Source organism: Zonotrichia leucophrys, chromosome Z (assembly GCF_028769735.1).
Source record: "Zonotrichia leucophrys gambelii isolate GWCS_2022_RI chromosome Z, RI_Zleu_2.0, whole genome shotgun sequence".
NCBI classification, from domain to species: domain Eukaryota; kingdom Metazoa; phylum Chordata; class Aves; order Passeriformes; family Passerellidae; genus Zonotrichia; species Zonotrichia leucophrys.
Window position 1 is genome coordinate 39,212,986 of NC_088200.1, and position 26,790 is coordinate 39,239,775.

The 26,790-nt window shown below is 51.1% G+C and overlaps 4 protein-coding genes across 5 annotated transcripts; 2 read left to right on the forward strand and 2 right to left on the reverse strand.

Annotated features, from left to right (window-relative positions):
- Nucleotides 1-871: 871 nt before the first annotated feature.
- Nucleotides 872-7,462, forward strand: LOC135460034 (glutamine-rich protein 2-like). The gene is made up of 16 exons (XM_064736634.1): nucleotides 872-1,403; nucleotides 1,728-1,814; nucleotides 2,029-2,133; nucleotides 2,523-2,816; nucleotides 2,937-3,034; nucleotides 3,180-3,288; nucleotides 3,451-3,618; nucleotides 3,865-3,987; nucleotides 4,194-4,256; nucleotides 4,600-4,764; nucleotides 4,924-5,042; nucleotides 5,686-5,751; nucleotides 6,057-6,158; nucleotides 6,575-6,671; nucleotides 6,842-6,917; nucleotides 7,256-7,462. Exons 1-16 carry the CDS (start codon nucleotides 1,068-1,070, stop codon nucleotides 7,303-7,305), a joined length of 2,058 nt encoding a protein of 685 aa, XP_064592704.1. The 5' UTR covers nucleotides 872-1,067; the 3' UTR covers nucleotides 7,306-7,462.
- Nucleotides 7,463-12,778: 5,316 nt separating this feature from the next.
- On the reverse strand, nucleotides 12,779-19,900 carry LOC135460111 (uncharacterized). Its single transcript, XM_064736781.1, has 6 exons — nucleotides 19,838-19,900; nucleotides 17,768-17,853; nucleotides 17,307-17,551; nucleotides 13,872-14,100; nucleotides 13,077-13,197; nucleotides 12,779-12,987 (listed from the first exon to the last, which is right to left on the reverse strand). The coding sequence occupies exons 1-5, from the start codon at nucleotides 19,898-19,900 to the stop codon at nucleotides 13,125-13,127; spliced, it is 696 nt and encodes a 231-aa protein (XP_064592851.1). The 3' UTR covers nucleotides 12,779-12,987; nucleotides 13,077-13,124.
- A 657-nt stretch (nucleotides 19,901-20,557) lies between these two features.
- LOC135459871 (E3 ubiquitin-protein ligase TRIM7-like) lies at nucleotides 20,558-23,155 on the forward strand. Of its 2 annotated transcripts, none has more exons than XM_064736308.1 (3): nucleotides 20,558-20,661; nucleotides 21,693-21,795; nucleotides 22,122-23,155. In XM_064736308.1, exons 2-3 carry the CDS (start codon nucleotides 21,720-21,722, stop codon nucleotides 22,628-22,630), a joined length of 585 nt encoding a protein of 194 aa, XP_064592378.1. In that variant the 5' UTR covers nucleotides 20,558-20,661; nucleotides 21,693-21,719; the 3' UTR covers nucleotides 22,631-23,155. The 2 variants fall into 2 exon arrangements, with proteins under 2 accessions (XP_064592378.1, XP_064592377.1); XM_064736307.1 differs by lacking the exon at nucleotides 20,558-20,661 and adding an exon at nucleotides 21,325-21,406.
- Nucleotides 23,156-23,301: 146 nt separating this feature from the next.
- Nucleotides 23,302-26,436, reverse strand: LOC135459716 (C-type lectin domain family 2 member E-like). The gene is made up of 5 exons (XM_064736005.1): nucleotides 26,379-26,436; nucleotides 25,347-25,445; nucleotides 24,479-24,651; nucleotides 24,032-24,138; nucleotides 23,302-23,643 (listed from the first exon to the last, which is right to left on the reverse strand). The coding sequence occupies exons 1-5, from the start codon at nucleotides 26,434-26,436 to the stop codon at nucleotides 23,310-23,312; spliced, it is 771 nt and encodes a 256-aa protein (XP_064592075.1). The 3' UTR covers nucleotides 23,302-23,309.
- Between the last annotated feature and the right edge of the window lie 354 nt (nucleotides 26,437-26,790).

The window sequence follows — 26,790 nt, forward strand, 5'->3', positions numbered from 1 at the left end:
CCTCCCCGTAGAATTCCCAAATGATGCCGGGGTCCTCTTCTGGTTGTGAGGGGACAGCCTGGATGCCAGTGTTCCACTTCTGGCCTCGGGGGAGAATCCTAGACACACAGATCTCCTCCTGGCTGCAGGAAGTCACCCAGACACCATCCCATCCTTGTCCCGAGGGGCCATCTGGGCATCTGGGTCCTATCCGGAGACCATCTCAGGGAGGGCACACCAAAATCTGGATCTCTTTGAGGAGCTGCCCAGATACATGTCTCTTCCTGCTTGTGGTGGACACCCCAAATACCTGGGAGTTTTGTGTTTTGGGGTGCCACCTGTCCTCTGTCCCTGAGAGCCCAAAGAGGGAGCAGGTGTGGACAAAACCACCTCTCTTTGCTGCCCCCACATCCAGCTGCCTGGGTCTTTCCGGGATTTTGAGACTGAGCAGGGGGTCCCTAACTCAGGCCATGTGTCCATGTGTGTGTGTCCAGGACTTACACTGAAGCACTCGAGTTCCAGCATGACCCGTGCTCGGGCCCATGGCTCCAGGCACCGCGGCAGCTGAGTCACTGCTCTCAACTGCGCTGTACCGGGCAGCCCAAGGCGGGGCGACACCTGAGGGGACGGGGGTCGGGGGGGTCGGGGCACCCCCACTGCTGTCCCTCCCAGCCCAAGGCCAAGGTGGAATGTAGACAGACATCAAGGGGAGCAAGGCAATTTTGGGGCTCCTAACCACATGTTCCCCCAATCCAAGGTGGGGTGGCTGAAAAACAAGGGGCCATCAGGGAGGACCCCTTCAGCCAAGAGTCCCTGGCCCACCACAGCTGCAAACACGGGACTCGATGATCTGGAAGAAGTCCCTTCCGATCCGGAAGGGATCCTCCATGGCTCCGCGACAGCCGGCTGACAGGGCCAGGCGTTACCTGGCAACAAGCGACACCACAAACACAGGGACCCGCGATCGGGGCTCTGGAAGGCAGAGGAAGAGGAGGAAGGAGGGTGCTGGCTGCCCTCATTCCTAACTGCAGCTTCTTTCCGAGCACGGAGAAAGGACAGGTGCTGTGTTTTCGGGCAAGGCAGCAGCCATGGCGTCAGGCAGCCTGTTTCAGCTGCTGGATGAAGCCATCGGGACACCCGAAGTCAATGTCAACTTGGAGGCGCTCCGCAGACTGCTGAGGGTCATATTGGAACACCTGAGCCTGCTGGGTCTGCAGGACGCGATCCCCCAGGAGGGGGCCCAGGAAGCCGCGCCCGCCCCGGGGCAGAGCCCTCCCGCCGAGGCATGGGACACAGGGCAGCCTCCCCAGCCGCCGGGGGAGGATGAGCTGCAGGGCACCAGGAGCGGCTCTCCTGTCACCTCGGGGGCTGCCGACATGGTACAGATGGAGAAGACTGATGCCAAAGAGAGTGGCATCTCCAAGGTAGAGGCTTTTCCCACCCCCCTGGGTGCTCCGCCCAAGACTCCCACTCCCGTGGGGTCTGTGCCCTTATTTGAGGGTTTGGTTGAAGCCCAAGCTCTGAACAGCGTGTTGACTCTCATTGTGGGAAAGGGAGGGAGATTTGGAGAGAAAATCTGGGGCTGAAACACTGCTCTGGGTGCCTTGGGCCTTGCCATGTTGGGTCTTTTCCTGCTGAGCCAGGATGTGCCATAGGCTCCCCTGGGCAGGAGTTGGAGTCTCTGGGGTGCTGCTTGCCTGGGGCTCACCCCCAGCACGTGTCTCTCCTAAGCCACTGCTCTCCCCCAGGAGTCCCACAAGGAGATGGCTGGGATTAAGGCCATGCAGTTCAACATGGGAAAGGAAATCCAGAGGATCAAGGAGGCGCTTGGCCAGGTGAGCTGCCACCATCAGCATGCTGCAGGTGGGAGACAGCAGCCAGTGACCTCTCTGTGCACTGGAGGTTCAGCTGCATCCGGCCATGCCAGATGAATGGAGGGTGCAACCCACAGTGCCCAGCTATCTGGTGTGCCCCCAGGTGCAGGCAAAGGTCCTGCAGGTCCCCAGGGACCCTGCCACGAGGTTCATCCCCCTTACACCCCTCTCCTAGACCACGGATCTCTGCAAGGATCTCTGTAAGGAGATCAATGAGATGAAGGCCACACAGTCCCGCATGGGAGAAGAGATCCGGATGATCCAGGAAGCACTTCGCCAGGTGAGCTGCTGCCTTTGGGAGGGAATTGGGCCCTCCCTGCCTCCCCTGCCCTGTGTCCGTGGGTGTCACCCACTGTGAAGGTCACTGGGAGGGAAGAGTGGGAAGGGTGTCCTGTGAGGGAAGCATGGAAACTCAGCCTTGCTCACTAGGAGGCCCCCACCCCTGCCTGCAGATCAACCTGGCAGTAGAGGTCACTGCCGGCCTCAGCCAAAGGGCTGCTGAGGCATTTTGAACTAAACAGTCCTGAAAAAAGGGAAAATGTGGAAAGAAAGAAGGTAAAGATCTACCAGTACTTGGCAGCCACAGCCCACCTAGGGTCTCTCTGGCACAAGCTCAGTTGTGGATGTTTTGGGGTCCTGATTGCAGTCCCTCTTCTCACTCCATTCCAGGGGAACCTCCAGGATGCTGCTGGCCAGCCACTGGTCCTCCACAGCCAGCCTGCCCCTGCCAAGCCCTACACTTCAGACATGGACAAGCTGGGGCAGAGCCCTGCTATGCAGAGCACCACCCCTGGGGTGCAGACAGGGACCTCCAGTGTACAAAGTGGCACCACTGTGACACAGCCTGGTTTCCAAGCAGGCCTTCCAACTATGGAGAGCATCCTCAGAGACCTATCTGAGCTCCAGAGCCAGATGTCCTCCCTGCAGAACCTGGCCAGAGACCTGCAGGGTGAGAAGGAGAAGGTAAGCCCATATCAGTCCCTAAGGGGGCAGCAAGAATGCCAGGGGGAGTTGGCAGAGAGGAGGCAGGCAAAGGAGACCATGGGGTCCATGCTCTGACTCTGCCACTACCTCCCTTCCCAGATCAGACAGCTGCAGGATGCCCTTGGAAAGCTGGGTGTGACTGTAGCCGAGCGCGAGCACGACGTGGGTGGCACAAAGGAGAGCCTCCTACAGCTGGAGTAAGAGGATGGGGAGAGGATTTTGTATCCTGTGGGGCTGCAGGGGAGCCAGGAGGAATGGAGGGTGGCAATCCAGGAGCATCAGATATGGGGAGCAAATTTTGTGGAGGTTCAGCCTGCCTTGTGCCCTCATCTTGTTGGCTAGGCCTGCACTGCAGGAGATTAAGCAGGAGCAGAAGGAGCTGAGACAGGAGCAGAATATTACCAAGGCCATACTGCAGCAGGTGGTTACAGATGACCAGCTTCAGGATCAGGTGAGGTTAGGAGGCAGCACTCCAACTGTTGTCTTGAATGGCAGGCTGCTCTTTGTGGGGTTCCTGGCCACATTCCCTGCCTGGTCAGGGCCATCTGGGCACCAGGTTCTGCTGGCTGCATCCATTCTATCTCAAAATCTATTCATTCTCCCCTTTCTGCAGCTGAATGAGTTGAGAGCAATGATGGGGACTGGGAGGCAGCAGCAGGGAGAGACATTCACAGACAACAAGCTTGTGAGGAAGCTCCTACACCGCTGTGAAAGGCTCCAGCAGCAGGTGGACTCACTGGTGCCACAGCTGGTGCAGAGGTCACTACCAGACAAGACCCAGGTGGGCAGCTGGCAACATGGAGGGCTGCATCAGGACCCTCTGCCTGTGCTCACTGTAATGTAGAGCAGCCCCTTGCTACCCCCCAGCTTGGTTTGGACAGGTCAGCAGTATGGCAGGAAATTAAAGCCTTGATACAAATGTCCGGCTGGCACTGAGTGCTCATAGCCAAGTAACCCATATCTGTCCTTGAGGGCAGCCAGATACCTCTTGCATGACACTATCTTGTCGTCTTTCTCCCTGGAGCAGGAGGAGGAGCTCCTGAAGAGCATCCAGGCCACTGTTGTGCGGGTGGAAGGGGACTGCGAGCAGCTTGGCTACCTCACGGGGAGCCTCCGGGATGACCATCGCCAGCATCAGAGAGATATCGAGGTTGGTGGCTGGACCCCCAGAGGCTCCAAGTATCCCCCAGGCACACCAAGGCTGGTCTGATCACACAGAGGTCTGATCCCCTGCCCACCTGCTCGCAAGCCCTTTCTTGGTTCAAATGGCCTTTCCCAAAGAGCAGGGAGCCCTGGCTGGCCAGAACACAGCTCTGACCCTGCTGTGGTGTCATGAGATGCTTTTTGCATTGGAAGGCTCTGTTCCGGTCCCTGGAGGGTCTTGAGAAGAAAGCAGACAAGGAGGACCTGCTGCTGCTGGTATGGTCTTGAGAGGTCCATCTTCAGCCCAGGGGATCTTGGGCAGGGTGACAAATGCACTTTGCTCTTTGGGCACGCAATGGCAAACTGGCTGGATGGGGAAGGGGGAGGGTGTGAGTACCTCTAGACTGGCTGCAGATCCCTTGCCAGGTCCCTCTGTCCATCTCTTTTAAGTCCCTTTGACCCCATGGGGGTGATGGCGTAAACAGGCCACACAGCCCTGAAAAGGGCACGATGGCCTCACAGGAATGTTTCTGGCTCTATCCCCAACACAACAGAGGCTGGCCCTGCCTCTTGCACCTCTCCCCTGTCCCACCTCTCTCCTGCCTTTCCTCCCTGCTAGAAACTGGACAAAGCTGCCCTGGGCAGCAAAGTCAATTGCTCACATTTTGATGAAACCATGGAGCATCTGGAGGAGAGGATGCGGGAGTTGCTGAGACGTGTGCAAGGTCAGGAGCAGCGCTGGCAGGAGGCCCAGCAGCAGTTCAGTGATGCCCTGGACTCCAAGGTGAGGGGTACCTTATTCTCACGGTACAAAACTGGCTCCTTGGGGGCTTTGCAGCCTGAGGCAGCCTCCCTGTGAGGTTTCCCCCTTTGCTGGCTTTTCCCTGTGGACTACCATGTTCCATCCTGGAGCAGCTGGTTAAGGGTATGTATCTGTCCACAGCTGAATCGCCTGGAGCTTGGGCCTTTCCAGAAGCAGCTAGAGGATAACTGGGCAAAGATCATTAAGGATCTCAAGGATGAGTTGACAGTAGAGATTGGCGAAGCAGCTGGAATTAAGAAGTGAGTGCAGTGGGATGGTACTGGCTTTGGCAGCAGCACTGGCCTCATTCCTTCCTGTATGGCATCAGAACAATGTAGCCAACAAACCGCAGGGATGCTGACAAAGCCAGTCAAAGGCCAGATGCTGCACCTTCTTCACTGATCAATATCAGGTTCCCCACATCAAAGGAGGGAAACGAAGCTGTGCAAACCAGAACTGGGGTGTGGGTGCAAAGGTTCAAGGATGGAGAACAGAGGGTTGTTTGCCTGGGGAAGGGTGCAACTTATGGTGCCACAGGCCTCAGTCATGACCTGCCCACCTTGGCAAGATGGAGGGGAGTTGTGAGTACTGACAAGGCAATGACACCAGGGGAAGAGCTGTTTTGGATGGCAGTGTGGGTGCCTGCCCCCTCCCCATCATGTCCCTGCCTGCTCTGGGCAGCTATGGGCCACAGACACAGTTCAGTAGTTCCAGTGCCGCCAAGGCAAGCTTATCTCCTTGTTCCCTTGGATGGGAAGAAAACCAGGCTCAACATGCCACAGCTCCCTGTGCAAACATTGAGGCTCCCTGCAGCAATGTGCCTGGCACCTGTTGCTGCCTGTGAGCTGCTGGCTGTGTGCACTGCAGCCCTGTCAGGAGCTCACCCAGCCCTTTCTCCCTTAGGCAGCTGCTGGTCCCTTTCAAGTGCCTGTCCTGCGACCGGCAGCTCAACGTGCAGGTGCCTGGCCCGTGAGTAGCACCCAGCACTGGTATATGGGGGGCTGCGTGGGTGGGACAGGGATGGGTGTGCTTGTCCCCAGCTGTCTCAGGCACAGGGGTTAGACTCTGCTGAGGGGTCTGGTGGGCTTGACTCTGCTGAGCCCCCTCTGAAGCCATGTTTTTCAATGTGGAGTGTTTCCTCCAGGAACACTTCTCTGAGGGCAGCAGGCAGAGTGGTGCTGGGGGGTACAAGTCTATGGGTTTTGGTACTCTGCCCCAAGCTGGGGTGCCTTATTTGTCCCCTGTCACCCACCCATGGCTCCTGCCCTCCGCAGGCACATTGACACACTGCCACTGATTCCATCGCTGCCCGGCAGCCATGCTCCACACCCCTCTACCAGTGGCACAGAGGAGCAAGCACAACAGAACGGACACAGGTAGGGGACATAGGGACCCATCACTGGCCTCTGGTATGCTGGGTAGTCCTGCCTTGGCAAGGGAGATCTCGACCCTGAATGGGAGGCACAGGGGGCCTGGGCAGGGTAGGGTAGGGGAGCAGAGGGTCAGCTTTACTTGCCCCAGGTGTCTGGGCTTTTAAAGCCCATACTGCACTGCTCAAGCCCTGGTCTCAGTGGCACTGAAGCCAGGTATTATCAGTTGTATCTGGTCTCAGCCTGACCTCAGGCTTGGTGGGGACTCAGCATGGTGGGACAGGCATGGGTTTCCTGCTGCAGTTGTTGGGGAGTCAGCAGGGACACCTGTCAGTAGGGAGCACCCTCTGCCCCCCTCTCTGGCACAGTGGGATGAAGCTCAGTGATGGACAGTGAGCACATCTCCATGCTCCATCCCTCAGGAAGCTGGTCAATAGCAAGTTCCTCAAGTCGCAGAGCTACAAGGGTCAGGACACATCCAGTGCACCGCTCAGGAATGTCCTACAGCTCTCCAAAAAGGTAGGGATGGTGAAGGGAAGAACATCAGGGACGAACAAGGCTGGGAGAGAGATGCTAAGCATCTGAAAGCCACCCGACCTCGGTTTCCTCAAGGAAAGATGGGCTGGGAGTGTTGCGTGGGGATGCTGAATTGAGCCCCACATTGCAGCCAGCCATTCTCTCCTTCCCAGCCTAGCGTGATTGAGCTGCTGAGCAGAGATGATGGCAGCATGGACCAGGTGGAAAAGAGGGCACAGGATGAGCTGGGTATGGCCTGTCAGGGCACCAGTGCTGGGGGGAGAGAGCACCAGCTGTTTGCTGGTGATGGGTGGGCGGGGCTCTGTCTGCACACCTGGGCAGGTGCCGGGAGGGTCTGGGGTCTGGGCAGGCTGAGGGGGGGTGGAAGCAGGATGGAGGGGGATGACTGGTGGATGGGACAACTGGTCCTTGGGTGTGTTCAAGACGGAGTGCAGTGTGGAGATGGCCCTGGCCAGTGTGGGAAAACAGCCCATATGTTGGAGGGGAGGGGCCAGTACCCTGTCCCTGAGGGCCTCTGGCCATGCAGATGACCCTGGGCTTCAAGGCGCTTACCTCTGTCCTTCCAGGCCCCACCACCTTAGAAGAGGACGAGCCAGCTTCAGATGTCAAAAACTGATCCCAAGCACTGCAAATCCAGTCCCCCTGGATGGAACTAGTATCCAGGCAGCTAGATGTGACTGGATGCTTGGAGCCCTGCATGAAATAAAGGACCAGGACAGCTGTCCAAAGGAATTTTTCAAGTTAATAAAAATATTTTAACCTGCTGTGTTTGAGATATTCTAAGCAAGACTGATTTCAAAACTAACATCTCACTTCAGAGCTGCTACCCTAAAGCTGGACAGGTGCCACAGGGAAGGGAGAAGTTTTGGTGGGGACAGAAGCAATAGAATTTGGGGTGAGGCCCCAGACTGGGTCACTTGGGTATGTGGGGGGCGTCTCTGAGCCTCGTGGAGGGGCTGGAGGTGCCTCAACCCACGGGCTGTGGAGGTGCAAAAAGTGTAGCTCCTCCACCCATGCTGCTGGTGCCCCTGAACTGAGCTTTGGCAAGGCTGCTGCAGCGCCACACACCTTGGGGGAACTTGAGATGAGCCCAAGAAGCATTGCTCCCTCTCCCACATCAGGCTCAGGGCAGGGTTTAATATCATCATCATCATCCATGATTTACACTCTGAGTGAGGAGTGAGCTGGAGCACCTCCTCGTGGCCTGAAAACTAGAGTGCACCTTCCTGACTCCTCCCAGGACACTGCATTCACAGCATTAATCTGGTCTTTACAGTGGGCTTGGACCTGCTTTGAACTATCAGTGTCCTTCTGCTTCTTGGCATCATTATTTTATATCACATCAGCAGTCACATTAATCACTGCTGGTCAAACAAAAGTGCCAGTATAAGAAGTTCATTCTTCCTCTGGGCGGGCTGTAGATGACAGACATGAGTGGTGAACTCTGGCCCTGACCCAGCAAAAGCATGCAGGGGGAGCAGAGGGTCATGGAGCTGGCTACGGGCCCACCTCATCGTGGGTACGTCATCCACTCCTGACCGGCAACGCTGCGTGTCATCTGCATGCCTCAGAGCTCCCTGACCCGCTGGGTCCCCAGCCAGTCACAGAGGTCCCTTCCCCCTCAGTCCTCAACCCCCCAGCCTAGATGTCTTTGTTCTCACAGATCAATTTCTCCCTGAATATCCTCACCTCTGGCTGTCTCCATTCCCTGGAGGGTCCCACCTGGGCAACACTGCAGTGTAGCTCAAAACCACCTCATTTAAGACACCAGTTCCGAGTTATGAGTGACACAATAAATCACTAAGCTCAGCCAGCTTATTTAAAGATAAAGTACAGTTCATACTTTTTTTTTGGAGTTTGGTGAGTTTTTGTGTGGAGGATTTGGGTGGGCAGCAAAGCACAGCTGGCTCACCACAGCTCCAGGGGGAAGTTCCTCTATGTGGGAAATTCAGGTCTAAAGCACGGGCCCATACAGAGTGACAATTTTACAGAATAGAAGGCAAAACCTAAAAATTACCCAATCTTCAGTTCTTTTTTGCTCATCCCAGCTATCAGCTCTATTAATGCTGCTGATGCCCTATAATGCACTACAGTGTTCCATCCCATGGGCCTTTAAAAAGGCCCCTTTTAGCTTAAATAAACCCTCAGATGTGGCTTTTTGGAGGGGATTTTGAGCAATGAAGGGACTTGGAGGGAGAAACATCCTGCTTTGCTTCATTCTGGGGAGAAAAAGCCTCTTCCCAGAGCAGGAGGAATTATAAAATGGAAAAAACTAAATGAAATTATGAAATTTTATCCCAACAAACTGGATAGGAAAAGGGGAAAGGCCCCTGGAGGGGGCAATTGGGCAAACTGGCAAACCAGCAAACCGGCGACACATGAAAAATTTAAACCTCCACTCCCCCCCAAGCAGCATATAGGTTAATTCTGGAAGGGTTTAGGGATACTACTGGAGCTGTTTCTTCCCCATGTCCACTGCTAGTGCTGATAAAAATAAGTCTTATTTTCACTTAAAAGGGGACAGTCTCAAAAACAAAGGCGTTGGGTGTTTATCAACCCCCAACAAAAACAAAGGGATTGGGGAGCACTTTCTCCTCAAGGCAGCAGTGCAGAGGCCACCATTTCTTTAACAAGTTCCTCTCTAATTTGGAGATTTCTTCCCTGTGGGCAGTGTTTTGAGGTGGAAAATCCCCATCTCCTGTGGTGCTAGCTGCTCCCTTGGGGAAAAGGCCCAAAATGGAGCAAACATACCCAAAACCAGATGATTAAAAACACAGACCCCTCCCCCGGTTGCATTAGAGCTGTATTTTCTGTCTTCCGGATGTAACAAGCTGCTGATTTTTAAAATTGTCTTTTGATCTCCATTTTTATAAGCACCCATCAGCACCAACAAATTATTAACAGTTGATAAAAAAGTTGAACAGTTGTAAACCCACCCCCAAAATGCATATCTTTTCACTTACAATGGAGCTCAGTGAGGAGCAGGAGAAGATTAACACCCTCACCATCGTGGAGGGCCCGAAGTCCTCACTCAGGTTTGCCCCTCCATGCCTGCTGCACCTCCCTTGGATGCACAGTTCCTACTCGGTGTGATCCTGAGGTGTTAGTGGAAGAGGAGCAGCATGGGGAGAAGCAGGAGGCAATGGCTAAAACTCCCCCCAGGAATGTTCACTCTCAAGCCTCAAATTCCTGCAGAATGCACCCTTGGCTCCAGCTTTGTGGAAAAAACTTTCCCGTGGGGAAAAAAAACCCTTCAGGTACTCCCCTCTTTCATGGGCTGGTATGAGGCGTGCCTGTCACTCAGGAGGATTTTGGGGTCCAAGGATCCATGTGGCAGGGCTGCAAGGTGCATCTGCGGGCTCTGCTCAAGGAGTGGGGGCTGTGCACCCTCCACACCCAACCATCTGCCCTCCCATCTGCTGACAGGATGCTGTTGAGCTGCCCTGGAGCAAAAAGAGGCTGATTTCCTTGCCACCACAATGCCAGAGAGCCAGCTGTGGGGCTATTGAGTTACATAAAAAGGCAGGAGGTTTGGGGGTTTTTTGTACGGACTTCCAAATTAAATATCCAAAAAGCTTCTCAGACAAAAAGTGGATGGAGTGTTGCAAGCTCATCTGTTGGAGCAGGATGCTGCAAAGAAGTGTTTTGCTTTACACTGGACCTTGTCTTTCAAGGAAAGACAATTTCACCATGACCCAAAGAGGGAAAAAACTAATTATAAAACTGAGCAGGGCTGTAATGTGTGTTTAGCTGTGACCTGTGTTTTGTCAGGACCCTTGTCTAAAATTCAGGTCCCAAAGGTAAAAGTTTCTGCCTTTCCTGATACTTTCTCCTCTTCCTCAAACTAAGCTGAAGACTGCATGTGGATGGGGAGGCAATTCTGCAGCAAAGGAGAGACTGGGACTGCAAGAGGCAGAGACCTGCCCAGTCCTGTCTGGGCTTGCTGATAACAGCACTTTATTCCATGGTTGAACCCTAACAACAACCTTCTGCTGCTTCAAGATACTGGTTCATTTAGTTTTGGTCCCCTTCTATTCACTCGCAGGCAGTGAAATGGGGGATGAAATTCTGTTTGTGGCCTCTCTTCCTGCTTACATCCTGGCAGTGAATACAAAGCCCTGAAAAGGCCCAATCCTGAGTGATCCTCAGAGACATAAAACATGGTTTTAACCCACTTCCTCCAAATTCTCTGCAAATCCTAAGCAGAAAAGTTTCCACTTGCAAAACCTTATTATGAGACATCTAGCAGCAGGAGCAAAGCCCATTTTCTTCCTCAAGATGAGTTTTGGAAAGCTTTTAGGGACATTCTCCCTGTTTCTCTGGTCCATGCTTCTACAGACAAACAGCTGAGGAACTGGAAATACCTCTGTTCTCCCACTGAGAAGCAAAAGAGAGAAATATGATTGTTAAATTAGATGTTATAAGGAAAATGAAATGGGTCTGGGGGAAGAGTGTGGCTGTTTGTTGTTGAGTGGAGTGTTTGCTGGGGTGGTGCAAGTGTTTGCACTTGCAGGGTTCAGAGTGGATTTTTGGGGAAATCAGGGACAGAGTGTGAGCAAAGCTGGCCCCTTGCCCAGCCAGAGCAGTGGTCAGAGTCATTCACCTGTGAAAGTGGGCGGGGGAAAGGCAAAGACTTCAGTCTGACTATCAGCATCACAGAAAGCCACCCGCCCGCCAGCATAATCCACAGCCACCTCCATGTGTTGGACAGTGTGGCTGTGGGGCAGAGACATGGGCTGGGCCAGATGAGAGCCTGCAGCTGCCCCAGCACTGCCCCACGGCCCAAACCCCACATTTGGGGCTGAGACCAAAGCAGCTCTTATGGGACACGAATTCCCAAGCCAATCTCCAATGCCCCATCAGGAGCAGGACAAACCTCCATGGCCCAACAGTGACAGCTCCCCACAAAGTCCTGCTGACCCAAAGCACAGCAGAGAGACTCAAAACTCTCCATTCCTGAGGGCAGAGGAGCTGGGGGTGATTCCTGGTGGCCTGCAGTCCAGCCATCCAGTGACACCAGGATTTGGGGTGAGCTGGGGCTGGATCCAGGGTCATGGTTGCTGGCAGGGAGAGGGATGTTCATGAGCCTCTATGCATTGGAATATCACCTCCAAAAATTGCACCAGAGTATCAGCTCCAGGCACTGAACCCAAATGGGAGTTCAGTAAGTCCCTGAAGCCAGACTCACCTCTCCATATCCCTCTGAGTCTTCCTCTAGAGAGCACTCTGAGAAGTTTGGAAAAAGAAGACAACCCCAAAGATTTTTATCTCTGGATGTCGCCCTGGGCCTTCCCCATATCCACCCTGCTGCACAGAGAAGGCAAGACCACCTGAGGTGGGAGACACAATGCCCTTCATCAGGGCATCACCCAATTTAGTGTCCTAATTTGGGTGCTAATTAAGCATCAACAGCATTCTGCACCTCCCACCTTCAGTCTTCTATCCTTTAAGGCTAATCAGGAATAAATTCCTGATTTTCTTTTAAGTAAATGAGCATCTGTGATGCTTTCACTTTCCAGCCAAATCTGCCTTCCCATTTGTGCTTAATTAATTCCTTTTTTCCCAGTTTTTACCCTCCCAGCACCTTTAAATTGTCACTGCCTCTACCAGCATGTTGGTTTTTCAAGTAAAATGCTCAAGCTATTTCCAGCTCTGACATCAACAGTGATGGCTGTACCTTCCTTTCTGTGCACCTCGAGAGGAGTAAATTGGAGTGTTTAATGCCAAATTTCCTTTCCCCATTGCTAGAAAACCACTGGGACATCTTTACTCACGTGGGCAAGGCTGCCATGCCTGCAAGATACGATGGAAGATTCCCCCATCACCACCAAGTTTTGGATTAACTATCAACCCCCTCCAGCTCCAAAGCAAAAATCCCAGAGGAAAAGAACACAGGGAGAGAAGATGATCCGAAAAATGGAGTGCTTCGGGCCAAAACCGGTGGTATTTTTGGCTCCAATACCTGTTCAAGATGGTTCAGACATCCTGGAGAGGAAGGGAGAAAGATGCTTAGGGCTGCTTTCCTGTAAATAAAAGCAAAAAGCGGGGGAACAGATTCTGGGGCTAAGTTTCATCTCACTCATAGCAGGTCACCATCTGGTTGCTGGCACTTGGCCTGGAGCTCTGCGTGGCATTGCTGGATCCGTGACATCTCGGCAGCTTCACCATGTTGCTGTTCCTCCAGCCTCCAGCACAGGCAATGGAACCAGGAAAGAAACTGTGATTCCTGGTCACTCAGCACCCAGCAGAGCCCCTTCAGCATGGCTTGCAGCTTCTGCTTGTCAGCCCTGCCTCGAGTCTGGGGGATGAAGGAGAAGGACAAGGATGCTGGAGGGGATATGAAGCAGTGCGGCCCCCATGGTGCACCCAGATGGCAGCACCACCCACCAGCATCTCCTGTCTTGTCTCCTCTGCTGCCTCAGTCAGCCCAGCATGTCACTTGTCCTCCTCTTGCAGGGTTTTTTGGGAAGCTTCAAACTGCTTCTGCAGGGAAAAGGGGTTTATACTCCTGGAGAAGGGAAGAAAAGAAGGGGAGAGGACTGGAACCCCTAAAGTACCATATCCCTGTGCAGATGGCCCCATCCTCACCCTCCTCTGCAGCTGCACTGAAGCAGATATGTACATTCATACCCATGTTATAACGAATTTCATAGTTATGCTGCACGCACACCCTCACCTTATCCATACAGTGATACCTGAGCACTACAGGTCTCCCAGACAGGCTGGGATAGCCCACCTCTCCAAGGTCTCCTGTAAAAAAGTTGCCACCACTCCTTCAAAAGTTCACTGACCACCCTTCAGTTTCCATCCCCTTCTCCCACTCATTGCACCCACAGCCAGGTCAAAACCCTCTTTGGGGACCTCCATTTCCCCTCTGCGCCCAGAAGTGGAATAGGAGCCCTCCACAGCACAGATGCCAGGTGAGAGCAGGAGTTTGGAATCTCCAATATTTAGGTTTGGTCACAAAACTACCAGCCGCTATAAGGTTTCATACTTAGCCCTCACTAAATTGTAGCATTTCAGCTCGGTTTTGGCTTCTAGATGCTTGCATTGCTTTTTTCCCCTAGAAAGACAGGGAAAAGCCTTGCCTCTACTCAAAATACATATTCTGGGGGCTGAGTTTTAAGGGAAATTAGAGTCGTTCAGGCAGGGGGGGAGTGTCTAAGATGGGGATACACTCACCCTGTAGCAGCGAGCAGCCTCCTCGAGCAGCACAGTGGGGTGGGCACGATGCTCATGCAGGCGGTGCAGACGAGGACTCCATCACAGTGACAGAAGACAGTGAGGTGCCTGTGGCACAGATCCTGCGCCGGCAGCGGGGCCAGCTCCTGCATGCCTGCCACCACATTGGCCAGCTGCCGGCTGGGGCAGAAGCCACTGATGCCTTGTGAAGGCTGACCTAGAACAGAGGCTAGATGGAGGTAAAGAATAAAGTAGGTATTTATTAAAAGGCCTCAATGGATACACCTTGGGCAGCACAAGAGCCCAGCCAGGGCTACACCCAAGATCAACCCTAAATAGTCACAAAATGGATGACCGATCACGAGACCTCTCACTTTTTAACTTCTAGTCTATTAGCATATTGGAGTTAATTGTCCAATTATAGCTCTAGGTGTGGAAGCCACATCCTTCTTGTTTTCCTCTCTTCGGTCCACTGTTGTTTATGCTTTTGGGTCTGAGATTTGGATCAGTTTTTCTTGGCCCCCAGCTATAGAAGGAATTGTTTTGTCCACCTATTCTGTGATGACAGCTAACTATCCCTTAATGTGAAGTTCAGAACCCGAAAAATATAAAAGCTAAAACCTGAGGCATCACCACCGTGCGGGAATGGCACCCGGCACTGCAGGCGCACAGCGCCGCCCGCCGCGCACCGCGACAGGCAGCGCCGGCAGAAGTTGTGGCCGCAGCTCAGGATCGTGACGGGATCCCGGAAGAAATCCAAGCAGACAGCACAGGTGGTTTCCTCCTGGAGGCAACCTGAAATCTGGCGGCCTTTCCCGCGGCCATGGCTGTTTGCAGGACGCGCTCGGGGAGAGGCCTGGCCCGGTGCTCCTGAGGCGGCGGCGGGCCGGGACGCTGGGGCCGGCGTCCGGAGCCTCCCGACCAAAGGCAATCCCGGGCGGGTCCGACATTCCCACCGCCTCAGGCATGGAACAGCCCCTCGGGCCAGCGCCAGCCGTGGTTTACGGACAGAAGAGAATGCAGGCAGCGGCAGCTGGGGCCCAGGAGGGACGAGTTAGTGACGAGGCGAACTCTCATCCCGCAGGCTGAGCCGAGGGAAGCAGAGTGAGGCCAGAAGGGGGCTCCAGGAGACAAGGATTAAAGCAGGAGTGTGGCGAGTGAGCAGAGTTCCTTGAAGCTCATGTGGATACCAGCTTGGAGCGGGAGGGTTAAAGTGAAATAAAACCGCACCGCTGTGTGTATTTTAACTATAATAACGTTAACGGAGTTTCAATATACTATATCTCATTTTAATATAAGACATATATGTGTTAAAAAGTAATTGCAAATTTTGTTATAGAGCTATAAAAATAATAAGAAACACATAATGTTTAAAATACTAATCAGGAATTGTAGTTATGAATAAAACAATAAAAGCAGTCTGATGTTCCCAAACAGTTGTAAAATCCGCTCTGCCCCAAAACTGATCAGCTTTGGCTTTTTCACGGGAAAAAAAAATTGGGGAGAAATTATGAGGAAAAACACCGCACCGGGCATTCGTAAGTCGCAAAAAACGGCCGTTTATAGCCTCAGATTTGCCTCTGCCGGGGGCGTGGGGGTGCTTGGAAAACTCCTTGTCATTGTTTGATCTCGGCCAGCGGCGCTGTGCGGTCCCGCCACTGCCTCCTCCGGGTATGGAGCGGGACAGGGCGGGACTGCGAAACCGAGCCCAAACAAACCCGAAGATGGCTGTCTCGGGGCAAAAAAAAAAAAAAAAAAAAAAAAAAAAAAAAAACCAAAAAAAAACCACCAAAAAAAAAAAAAAAACCAACCAAACAAAAAAAAATCCTCTTTTTTTTTTTTTAATTATACTTCTAAGAAACACCCGGAAGATTACTTTGGTTATCAGCAGACCAACCTAATGCTTAGTTAATTCTTAATTGTTTCAGGCACTTAACTGTTCTTTTCAAAGGAGGATCTCAGCCTACATAAAGATTCTGCAGCAGCAAGAAAAGCCAGGAATATGCTAGGTATAAATATTTTCCCAGGAATTTTCTCCTCGGGGTGAGGTGGCGGTGAAGGGGCTACACGCGGGCGAGGCGAGGCAAAGAAAAAAGCTGCCCCTCGGGGTGGCCGCTGCCCGCGTCCCAAAGAGCTGCGCCGCGGGACGGGCAAGGCGGCGATACCGGGGCCGAACCGAGCCGTGCCGGTGCCGGAGTCACCAGAAGCGCTGCCCCGAGGGCGAGACGGTGCTACGAGAGGAGCACCGCCCGGGTGGTGCGCTGCGAGCCGCCCTGGTCGCTGCCCGGGCCCCGGGAGCTGCACCACGGTACGGGCGGGCCGGCGGCAGAGGGGCCGCACCGAGGCGGGGGTGGGGGGTGCGATGTGAATGGAACGTACAGAGCAGAATAAAATAAATAGAATTAAAGAGCCGCAGCGGGGGATGGCCGCTGAGAGCTGCATGGCGGGACGGGACAGGCGCGATCCCACGGGGAGCGGCCGCTTATCGTGTGAGGGCAGGCGACAGCCAGAGCCGCGGCAGCCGCTTCCAGCGGTGGGCAGGAGCGGGACGTGCTGTCCTCGGTCAAGGCTGTATAGCTTAGGACCCGGGACAGGTCTGCCACTCCGCACCCGAGAACCGGGACCCGTGTATGCCCCTTACTCGCCTGCTCCCTTCTTCCTGGCCCAGCGGAACCAAGAAATACCTTAAAATCTAGCCTATGCATACACACACACGCACACGAACAGGCGCATGCACAAAAGAAAAATGGGGGGGGGGGGTTTGTTTGTTGGGGGTTTTTCGCCTTTAATTCATGACCTACATGATGAGCAGCAACAGAAGATTGGTAACTAATTATCGCAGTTTGGAGGGGAATTTTCATAAAACCATTTGTCTCCCTAGGAGTATGGGCAGCACCTAGAATGAGGATGTACAGGTGGCATCTTGCAGAGTCCATCTACTGTGTCCACGTTCTGCATCTCCTGGCAATGACCCCTACTAGCTACTAGCCAGCTCCTGACCCCAGCAGAGGGCTCTCTGGCCTCATCCTGCTCCTCCTTCTCATCCCACCACACCCTTTTTCTCTCTGCCAAAAGCTGTAGGAGAGGAGTCGTGCCAGTCTCCAGCATCATCTTTGCTGTGGGGACCCATAGGGGGATCCTTGTCTGGGAGGAGGGAAGAAGGTGGGGAGTGAGGAGGTGAAGAGCCTGCTGTTGCCCTTCCCTTGGACAAGATCCTCTTCCTCCTGAAATGCCTCTGACTTCTCCCCAGATAACTAAATGATCCCAAAATGCAACTGAATTCCTCCCAAAAGAACTCTGAATTCCCCCCCCCCAATATAGATGAATATCTGAATTATCTGAATATATCTGAATATCCGAATTATCCCAAATACCTCTGCATTCCTCCCCAAAGCCTCCGAGTTCTCCTAAAATATCTGATTTCTACCCAAATACCTCTGAACTTCTCCAGGGCCTCCCACAGAGCATCGCTTTGGTGGCAGCAGGAGCTCAGGCTCTTCTCCAGCTGCCTGGGGAGCCCCGAGGGGAGGTGGAGCCTCATTTCACTCAAGCTGGGAAAAGAAATTAGAGGAGCAGGTGTTATGTGATGGATGTAGCAGCCAAGCACCTCTCCACAGCTGGAGCGATAAGGATGTGAAGCAACCAGTCGCTCCCTATCCGCGTAGGATCCTCCCAACATCCTGAAAGGAAAACGGGAGAAAAAAGGGAGTTCAAGACCCCATAGGCAGCACTTTGGGACAGCTTTTGGGTAAGAAAGGCACTCATCTGGGGCAAGCATTTGGCCTCCAGCTGCCCGATGAGTCTGTGGAGCTGTGCAACCCCATCAGCCACCCGCAATGATTTTTCGGCGTGGGTAGCTGTGGAGGTCCATCCAGCTCAGCCAGCCGCCGCAGCACGGGGCGCTCCCGCTCCCGCTCCGCCAGCAGCAGCGCAGCCGCTCAAACTCAGCCTCGATGCAGCGCCGCTCAGCTTCACTCATCTCCTGGAGGAGACAAGAAATCCGCATGCAACCCTCAGACCTGAATTTTCCCCTTTTGAGTTAAAGGACGAAAGTGCTTCTGCTGTAGCCGGGGGGGCTGTAACACTGGGGCAGGGCTGGGCATGAAGCTAATTAGCGACTGATTACCTACTTCACCCTGTCATGGTTTGACACTGGCACAATGCCAGTGCCCTTATGAGAATACCCTCTCCCTGGTGTCTGCTGTGAGATGTGACCAGGAATAAGCAAAGCAGGCTCCTACTTAGAAATAAAGAAAACTTTACTAACTAAACTACAAGGAAAGAAAAAAAAAACACACAAGGAAAATTAAAATCTTACAAAAGCATTTTCCTCCTCCCCCCAGTGATCTTCTCTTCCAGTGAAGAGCGAGGGCACCAACCACGCTTCTCACGTATTGTCTCTGTTTGTGCACTCTTACACATAACATCACTGCACTCCCTTGGCTCTGAGCCATTGCCTCCCCCTAAATGCAGTCTCTGTGTCACAGGGGAAAAAAAATGGTTCTGTCTATGGCCACACAAGAAAAGTCCAGCCAAAAGGCCACTCCGTCATCTCTTCCCCCACTCAGCCAGTCTTCACTTCCCTAGTGGCCCATCCCCTCTTATCTCATCTCTTATCTCTCTTCTCATTCAGCTCCAGGAGGATCAGCATTTGCAAGGTTTCAATCATGCAAGAAAAGGGTTAAAATTTCAGTCTCTGCCTGTCCCAGAGCTTTGGAACTCCCTGCCGGCACCTTCTCCCTGCACCCCCCCTTTTTCTCCTCGGCCGGCTGATATCAAATTCAGACGCTGGCTCTCCCTCTCTCTCTCCCATGGGGTGGGGGGGGTGGCTGCCCAATGTCTCTTGGTGCTCTCCCACCCTTCCATCCTCAAGGGCCTCCTCACCCCCATCTCTGTCCAGCCCCAGGCCTACCGCAGGCTGACCCTCCCCGGCCCAGCAGCAGCAGCTGAACAAGGCAGGGCGATCCGACCTCTTTGCCTCCCGAGCCTCTCAAGCACCAGCTCTGCTTTTTAACCCCTGTGTTCTCAGAGGCATGTCCAAATGTCCCAACGGCCACATCAGGTGCCAATATTAAAATCTGAGCACCCATTGGTTTAACTACAGCATTCTAGAATTCCCATTTTTCGGTCAAACCACCACAGCCCCACGATCCTCCTTTTCCCTCCCTTTTTGCCATTCCTCTCTATATTCTGTCCAAAACCAATCCAGGTCCTGAGAAGCAGGGGAGTGTTAATTCCATGTTAACACATGTCCCTTTGTGACTCAGTCTGGGATGAAAAAGCACCATGACATTGATCTAAAGTGTGGATAATAAGCAGCTGCACATGGAGGTGGTGCTTGACAAACCTGCCCAGGATCTGCGCCAGCCATTCCAACTGGATGTAGGGCTTTACAGGGTGCCAGGATGCCTCTTGGATATGATCCCACCCGTTTCTTCAAGAGGAGCTTGGGGAAAAATAAATACCCAAAGGCTCATTCAGACTGCCGAAGAACCTGTATCAGGTAGTCCTGGTGTCTTCTCTTCACTCGCTCTCCAGTCCAGAAATTCTGCCAACACCTTCCTTAAGGATTGCACATGAGACTGCATTTTCTCCTGAATACACACACACACACACAAAAACCAAACCAAACCAAACCAAACCAAAACAAAACAAAAAAAAACCCAAACCAAAACCAACCAAAAAACCCAAAACCAACAAAAACAACAAAACAACCTACAAGTGAAGCAATCAGCTTGTTTCTATAATCCTGCCTTCAAAATAAAGCAAATAATCCCCCTAAAAAAGCCCCCTCATTGCCTTCCCTGGAAAGCGGGGATCAACTCATTTTGTGTTTCTTCCACAGGTAGGAGCAGGCACTAGAGCTTTACTTTCCCAAGAGAAATTAAAATATTTTCACTTTGCACTTTTTTTCCACGGGGAGAGAGAGGGGGAAGGACTGATGGGTCACAGGAAGGTGATCTCACCTCAGAGATCTCATCTAGTCCTCCAAAAGTCTTCACGACCACAGCCTGTGGTGTCTCACTCATTGCCTCCTGAGGGGTTTTTGTCCCTTCAGCACCAAGAGATGAAGCTCTGGCCAGTGTCAGCACAGGGGCTCTGTGTGGCCATGCTGCCCTCCTGGCAAGGAGAAAGGAGTGCTGGGGGTTGGCCATGGCACGGGGTGAAGCTGCCTGCCCGTGAACCGCCCCTGGGTGTTCCTGTGCTCAGTTCACAAGCTGCCCCAGCTGGAAAAGCAAACGTCATCACCCACAAGTAGTCTTTAAACAAATTTTATATCCACAAGTTTGTCTTATTTCCAGGCACTGCTGTCACATTCCTCACCTCGAAGCTACTCCCAAACTTTGCCTTGTTCACCTCCATCATGTGTAAGGGGCCAGAGTCAGGTTTGGGAAACTAGGGAGGCAAAAATTAATTTAACTGATATTTCCCTTGTGGTGCCATGCAATAATGGGTTTTTTTGCAGTGCTTTAATTTTCCTCCCTTTCCTCCCAGTGCCTGTGTTGAGAAAATAAATGGCCCTGATATGGGGGGAAAAGGGGCAATCAGATGGTGCAGGTGTCCAAACACGTCATGGCCCCATCTGCAGGCACGAGATTGGAGGGCTCCTCCCTTCTTGGCTGATAAAAGCTGGCAGAGGCTGAGACAGGACTGAGCTTTGGCTGAGCCTGTGCCAGAGAGAGGAAGAAAAAAATCCCTAGAAATACGCAGTGGAGAAGCAGCCAGTAGAAGAAAACCATCTGGAGGAACGTGAATACAGCACCAGGACAGCAAGGAAAATACCAAGAAGGTTTGAGTAAGAGGGAAAATCCCAGTGCCAATAGGGGGGTTACATCACCCTGATGTCTGGGGAGGGGGGAGAAAGGGGATTTTGAGCCCCCTCCCCATCCCATGAACTCAAGAAGGGAAGGGATTTACCCTTGCTTTTGTCTCAAGATCTTTGTTTTGGATTTAAAGGTATTTTGCAATGGAGGGTCATGATTATTATTTACTTCTCTTCTACCTGTAACAATCCAGCCAGGGAATTTAGGTGAGAAACAGCATGGCTCCTGATTTTATCTCCAGTTGGGTGATTTTCTCACCTTTTTCTCACTTTTACTCATTACCCTGCTGCTTTAATCCCCTTATCTGCAGATTTGCAGATGAAAACACAGGGAAAAGAAGCAACCTGTTTGTTTTCAACTCTCATAGCATGGTTTATTCAATAATTTTGGGGCTTTATTACTCATGCCCAGGGCCCTTTAGCATGGGCAATCCCTTGTTTAGGTGCAAAATCCCACACTGACTTCCAGAGGAAAAATTTGAAGCCATTTGGTGCCAGCTCTTATCTCCCCCATACAGATTTTCTCCAAGATCAATAACAAACTTCCCCTCTCACAAGATTTCTCTGGATATGAGAGATGAATGTGGTTTATCTCAATTTTAGGGACTTTCCTCACTCAGATAACTTTGTCAGATTTGACTGATGAATGGTGGAGGCAGAAACGGATTTAAGATGGACAGATTCAGCCTTCAGCCAGCTCAAGGATTTGGGGGTATTATAATATCTACAATGGAGATGGGTTCATCCCAATGTGCTGCTCTTGTTCCCTTCATAGTCATTAGGGAATTAATTGATTTAACCCATCTCCAAGGGTCTTCCCATAAATGAACCAAGCTATGTTGCTACTGTTGAAGAAAAATAATGCTATTTTCTTGAAGTAGTTTGATTAAATGTAGTGGTTAAACACATTTTTTGACATAGAAAGGGGCAGAAGCTGAGATAGCAATGAAGGATGATAATTGGATTTTATCCTTTCTTTCCTTGTTCTGTGACTCCAGTCAGGAAGAGAGGACTCTGAGGGTGCAATGGCTTTCTTCCTCAAACCACGGCCATGCACATGGGACCTTGCCCTGGACTACCACACCGCCAAACAGTTTGAAGGTAATCAGAGGCAGCTCGAAAGGAGCAAAGTACCTGTTCCTTGTGTTTTCTGGGCTGAGATGTTCAGTGGGGTTGGAGATTCTCCAACTCCTCCTTCTGTCTCCCTAGGGCCTCCGTCTCCAACCTCCATCTCTTTGTTCTTCCATCTCCAGCCTCAACTGGATATATATCCTCCATCTCCTACTTCCACCTCTTCATACTTACATCTGCAGCCTCACCTTTCCTCTCCCTTTCTCTTTGAAAAGTCACCAGTGAAGGCATTTTGGGAGTGTATTTTCTCTAGGCTTAAATTTGGCTTCTGATCCATTCTCTGTTTTGCTTTTCAGTGGACGTAACCCTGGATCCAGCCACAGTGGGCCCAGAGGTGATCCTCTCTGAGGACCTCAAGGAAGCCACCTGGGGCAGACCTCGATGCCAGTGGCCTGAGGGTCCAGGCCGGTTCGACACGGACCCGTGCATGCTGGGCAGCAAGGGCTTCACCTCGGGCCGCCACTACTGGGAGGTGGAGGCCAATGGGCGCTTCTGGGCCGTGGGGGTGGCCCGTGAGTCAGTTCAGAGGAAAGGCCGGGTCCTCTTCAAGCCCAACACTGAAATCTGGGGCTTGCAGAAGTATGATGAGCTCTGCGTTGCCCTCACAGCTCCCTCCCACACCTCTGTTCCACTCCTCAATGGGGAGATTGGGGTCTACCTGGATTATGAGGTGGGACAGGTCTCTTTCTACGCTGTCAGCAGCCGCCAACGCATCTTCACTTTTCCTGCCTCCTTCAGTGGGGAGAGGGTCTTCCCCTACTTTTGCGTGCTCCTCTCAACCATTAAACTGTCCCCCAAGGGCTGATGCCCTGAAAGGATCCTCCCAAAAGCTGGTTGCATCACAGTGGTTGGAAATGCTGGTTGATGCTCCTCAACTCTAATTTTCCAAGTCTTGGAGTCATTTCTAACTCAGTTCATGGTCATTCCTTCATCTTAGATGTCTCTGTTTTGGGTTGTGCCATGGAGGTATTGGGTCTGAGCTCAGCACGGCTCATCTTAAGTTGCTAAATTCATGCAAAGCTTGTTAACAGGAGCTGGACTTCCCTGAGCTTGTTTTGAGCTAAAATTTTCAATTTTTCTCCCAAATACAGCTTCCTCTGGAAGGTTCCTTTTGCTGACCTCAGTGCCTGTGATTGGCTGGGCTTCCAGCACAAATTAAAAATCTTGATTTTTGCAGACTTTGTATTAATACCAGCAGCTATTCCTCATATTAAAACTTGTAATTTAATATTGTTTTATATCATTTAAATCCCCTTGTTATCACAAGGATGTGCTCACATCCACCGCCTCCACTCTTTTCCTCTGCTGTTCCCTATGCTTGAGACGTATTTCCAAGTACTTAGCATGTAAATATACTCCAGATAGAATAAATTTCTTTTTCTCTAAGAAGTAGAAGGCATCTATATTCAGGCCATCACCAAGTTGCCCCAAACCCAAAAAGAGCCCCAAGAGCTGCCCTGCCACCCCACCCCACTCCCTCAGAACTATCTCATGTGGATCCCCAAAGTCTGCCTTGTCCCAGAAACACTTTGTTGGCCTCTGGAAACCCCAATAACCCCTTGCCCAGGGATTTCAAAGTCTTCTTGAGATTTTCTTTCATGTCCCTGTGGTGCACCAGATATCTGGGAGTGAGAAGGCCTCCCTGCAGCACCCAAGGAGCTGACACAGAGGTTTGGAGGCCGTCTCATCCTGTTGCCCTTGCCTGAACTCTGCAGCTCATGTTTATTACAAATCCAGCTCCTCTCAGTGCTGCAGTGGGAGGAGCTGAGCCCATTGTCATCCAGGTAAGCACAGAGCCCGCTACCACGGATCCAAAACCTGGAAGTACAGAGGACATAACCCATTTCAGATGGAGCAGCAGGAAAAAGGAGAAAAGTAACACATAGGCTTCCCTCAGCTTCAGTTCTCAGGCATCCTTATGGGCACCAGCATGCCAAAATACTCACAGTGATCTATTTCTAATATGAAACCCAAAGCTTTGCAAGAGAGAAACAAACTTAAAATAAAAAATCCAAACTTAGGATTTTCTCACCAAATGCATCACTCCCATCTTTTAGGTCAAAGGGGAAAACAAAGACCAGTTCCAGATGCAATGTTGCCCTTCCCAAATATTGTCCCATTGCTACCTCAAGTACAAGAAGAAATGCACATTTTGTGGCAGAGGAAACACCAACCAACACCTTAATAATGAAAAACATGGACTCACAGGTGAGATAGAGGTGAGCGATTCACCCACATCCATGGCTGCTCCTCATCCTCCCGCAGAAGGCCAATCCAATGCTCTGAGATGCCTTTGTACCTCATCACAAAGCTCTGAAAGAGCAGGAAAGATTTTTACCTTCTTCCAACCAAAGCCCTCCATTTTACCTGTTGCTTATGCTGCTTTAGGGCTTCTTTGGGGCTTGAACATTTCAATCTGCTACCAGAAAGTGTCATCTAGAAACAGGAGTTTATCCCTACAATCCTTGCAGCAGTTGGCTTTGGTGAGGAATTTGAAGAGACCCATGATGACATATTCTCAAATTTGCCCCAAATTCTCACCCCAGATCTTCAAAAAAGACCCTGGAAGAGCAGTCACAGAAACCAAAAGGTTTCAAATACAGTGCTTTTGGATTTTTCCCCCCGTGCCAAGCAAGTTCTCATGTCTCCTTACCAAGTCCTCCATGCTGTCCAGCATAGCCAAGGAAGCACCAAGTGCTGAGCAGTTGTCCTGGCTGTATGTCCAGTTCCCTTCAGCCTCAGAAAAATAGTAGCATTTTCCTCGGTACCTGATCCAGTCAAAGGGGCACTGAAAGCAGGGCTGGGCATGAGGCTGAAAAGCTTGCACTGTCATTAAGAACAGAGCAACGTTAACGAGCACCACCTTCCCCTTGCCTCTCTGAGGTGGAGAGATCATCCTCCACCCCATGGCTTCCAAAAGTCTTCACCTGTCTCAACTGTAGGAGAAGAGAAAAATTAAGATACCAGGAGAGATCCTGTGAGAAAATAAGCTCATCATGGCCCAGCTTGTGCTGTTGGATAAGAAATAGAGGTGCTGCACCTTCAGAGAAGGAAATAGGGTGGTAGACTTCAAAAAAACACATTTTAAAGAGGATTCTCAGAGTAGCCCTATCCCTCAAAATGCCTTTGGATGTTGCTCTCTATCATTAATGCAAAAGTAGTGAAAATGACAGGACAAATGTCCTCTTATCCCTGCACACTTCTTGACTTGGTGGGACTCATGCCAACATCTCCAGGCCCCTTCTTCTCTGAAAAGAATACTTCTGTGTGACTGTACTCCTGAAATGGCTCTTCCTGTTGATTTTCTAAGGGTTTCTTGATGACATCAGTTCCCACACCATGGGGATGGGTTTGTTCTTCCGTAGAAAGACTGCTCTGAAACGTCCTTCTCTCTCTCAGAGAGAACAGCAGCTTGGGTGGGCTTTGTCTTCCGCAGGAACATGGAAATAAATCTGTCACGAATTCAACAAGCCAAAATATCTCAGAGACATTACCTGTGAGACTAAAACTTCGACATTCACCTGCAAAAGCGATGGCTGTGATGAGCAGAGCTGTGAAAAGCACGGCCAGCATCACCTGGCAGGCCACACGAGCCTCTGGCTTCATCTCCATGCCGTGACCTGCAGGAGAACAGACCTTCAGTGCCTCTGCAGGGGCTCCCAGGGCAGCAGCACACCACAGGCCATGCCAGCAGCATCAAGGGTTGGTCTCGTGCCAATGGCACTGGACTTGGGGTCATTTTGTGTGAGAAACAACCAAATATTCTTCTTCACCTGGAACAAAAGTAGCTATTTTTTTTATTTATGGGAGCTCTTTGGGGAACAGTTTCCTCCCCAGCTCCAGATGCAAACTCATGAAATGTGCCACAATTAAAAATCTGATTTAATTTCTGGGATTTACCTCATTATTAAAATTCAGTGGAGTTTTTTTTCTCCACCTAAACTAACACACTTTGGGTCATGGTGCCTCCATTTCTGTGTCTTGTGAACCAGAATATGCACTTTCCCTTCACCATGAGCAAAGAAAGTTCTCTTTCCTAGGGGTTTTATACAAAAATCTTAGTGTTTTCATCCAGTAGAACTTCCCCATTTTTTGTTTAAGATTTTCCCTTTTTGTTTCCATCATATGAACCAAATGCCATGGGAAATACCCTCCTCTCACCTCTTCTTCCTGGAAAAAATATTAGAAAGTAAGTCAGAAGCCAAATATTTAAAAAAAAAAAAAAGTTTTATTAAAAAATTTAAAATCAACAAATGAAAAATCAACCAAAAAATGGAATATTTGTGGGTAAAAAAATATGCCTGAAAGAATCAGTTACTCAAGAGCCTCAGGAAAGTTTAATGCTAAATTTGAATAACCCATCGTGTCTGAAATTGGTCTGTTTAGAGCAAAAATTCTTTCTGCTAAGTGCAAAAATTTTCCCTCAAGGGAAGTGCCAGAAAAAGATTTTCCCCCCTACAACCTTACTTCAGCTGGGTTTGATTCTCAAATTACAGAAGTATCAAAATAAAACCCAAACCCAGTGATTCTACAGTTCACTGCCCTACAGTTACCTGCCCGCTTGTTCCTTTCCATGCCCAAAAATCCGGAATAAACTCTTATTTCCTCCATTTTTGGGGTTCCACCTCTACAGGTGCTCTTGCCTCACCTGCCAAGCAAAGTTTCATCTATCAGAGGTGTCACAAAGGCTCTCCATGCTCAATTCAAATTTTCTCACAATTTAAAATTTTCTCCCTGTACCATATTTAAACTTTTCTTCCCCCCTGAAGTTTTCCTGCACAATTAAAATCTTGTCCCTGCAATTAAAATTTCCTCTCTCCCCAGTTAGTTTTATCTGGTTAATTATACTTTTCTCCCCTCAGTTAAAATTTTCTGCCTCTATGTCAAGTTTTCTCCCTGCAATTACACTTTCATCCCAAATTAATTTCCCCCACCTATTAAAATCTTAAAAATTAAAATTAAAGT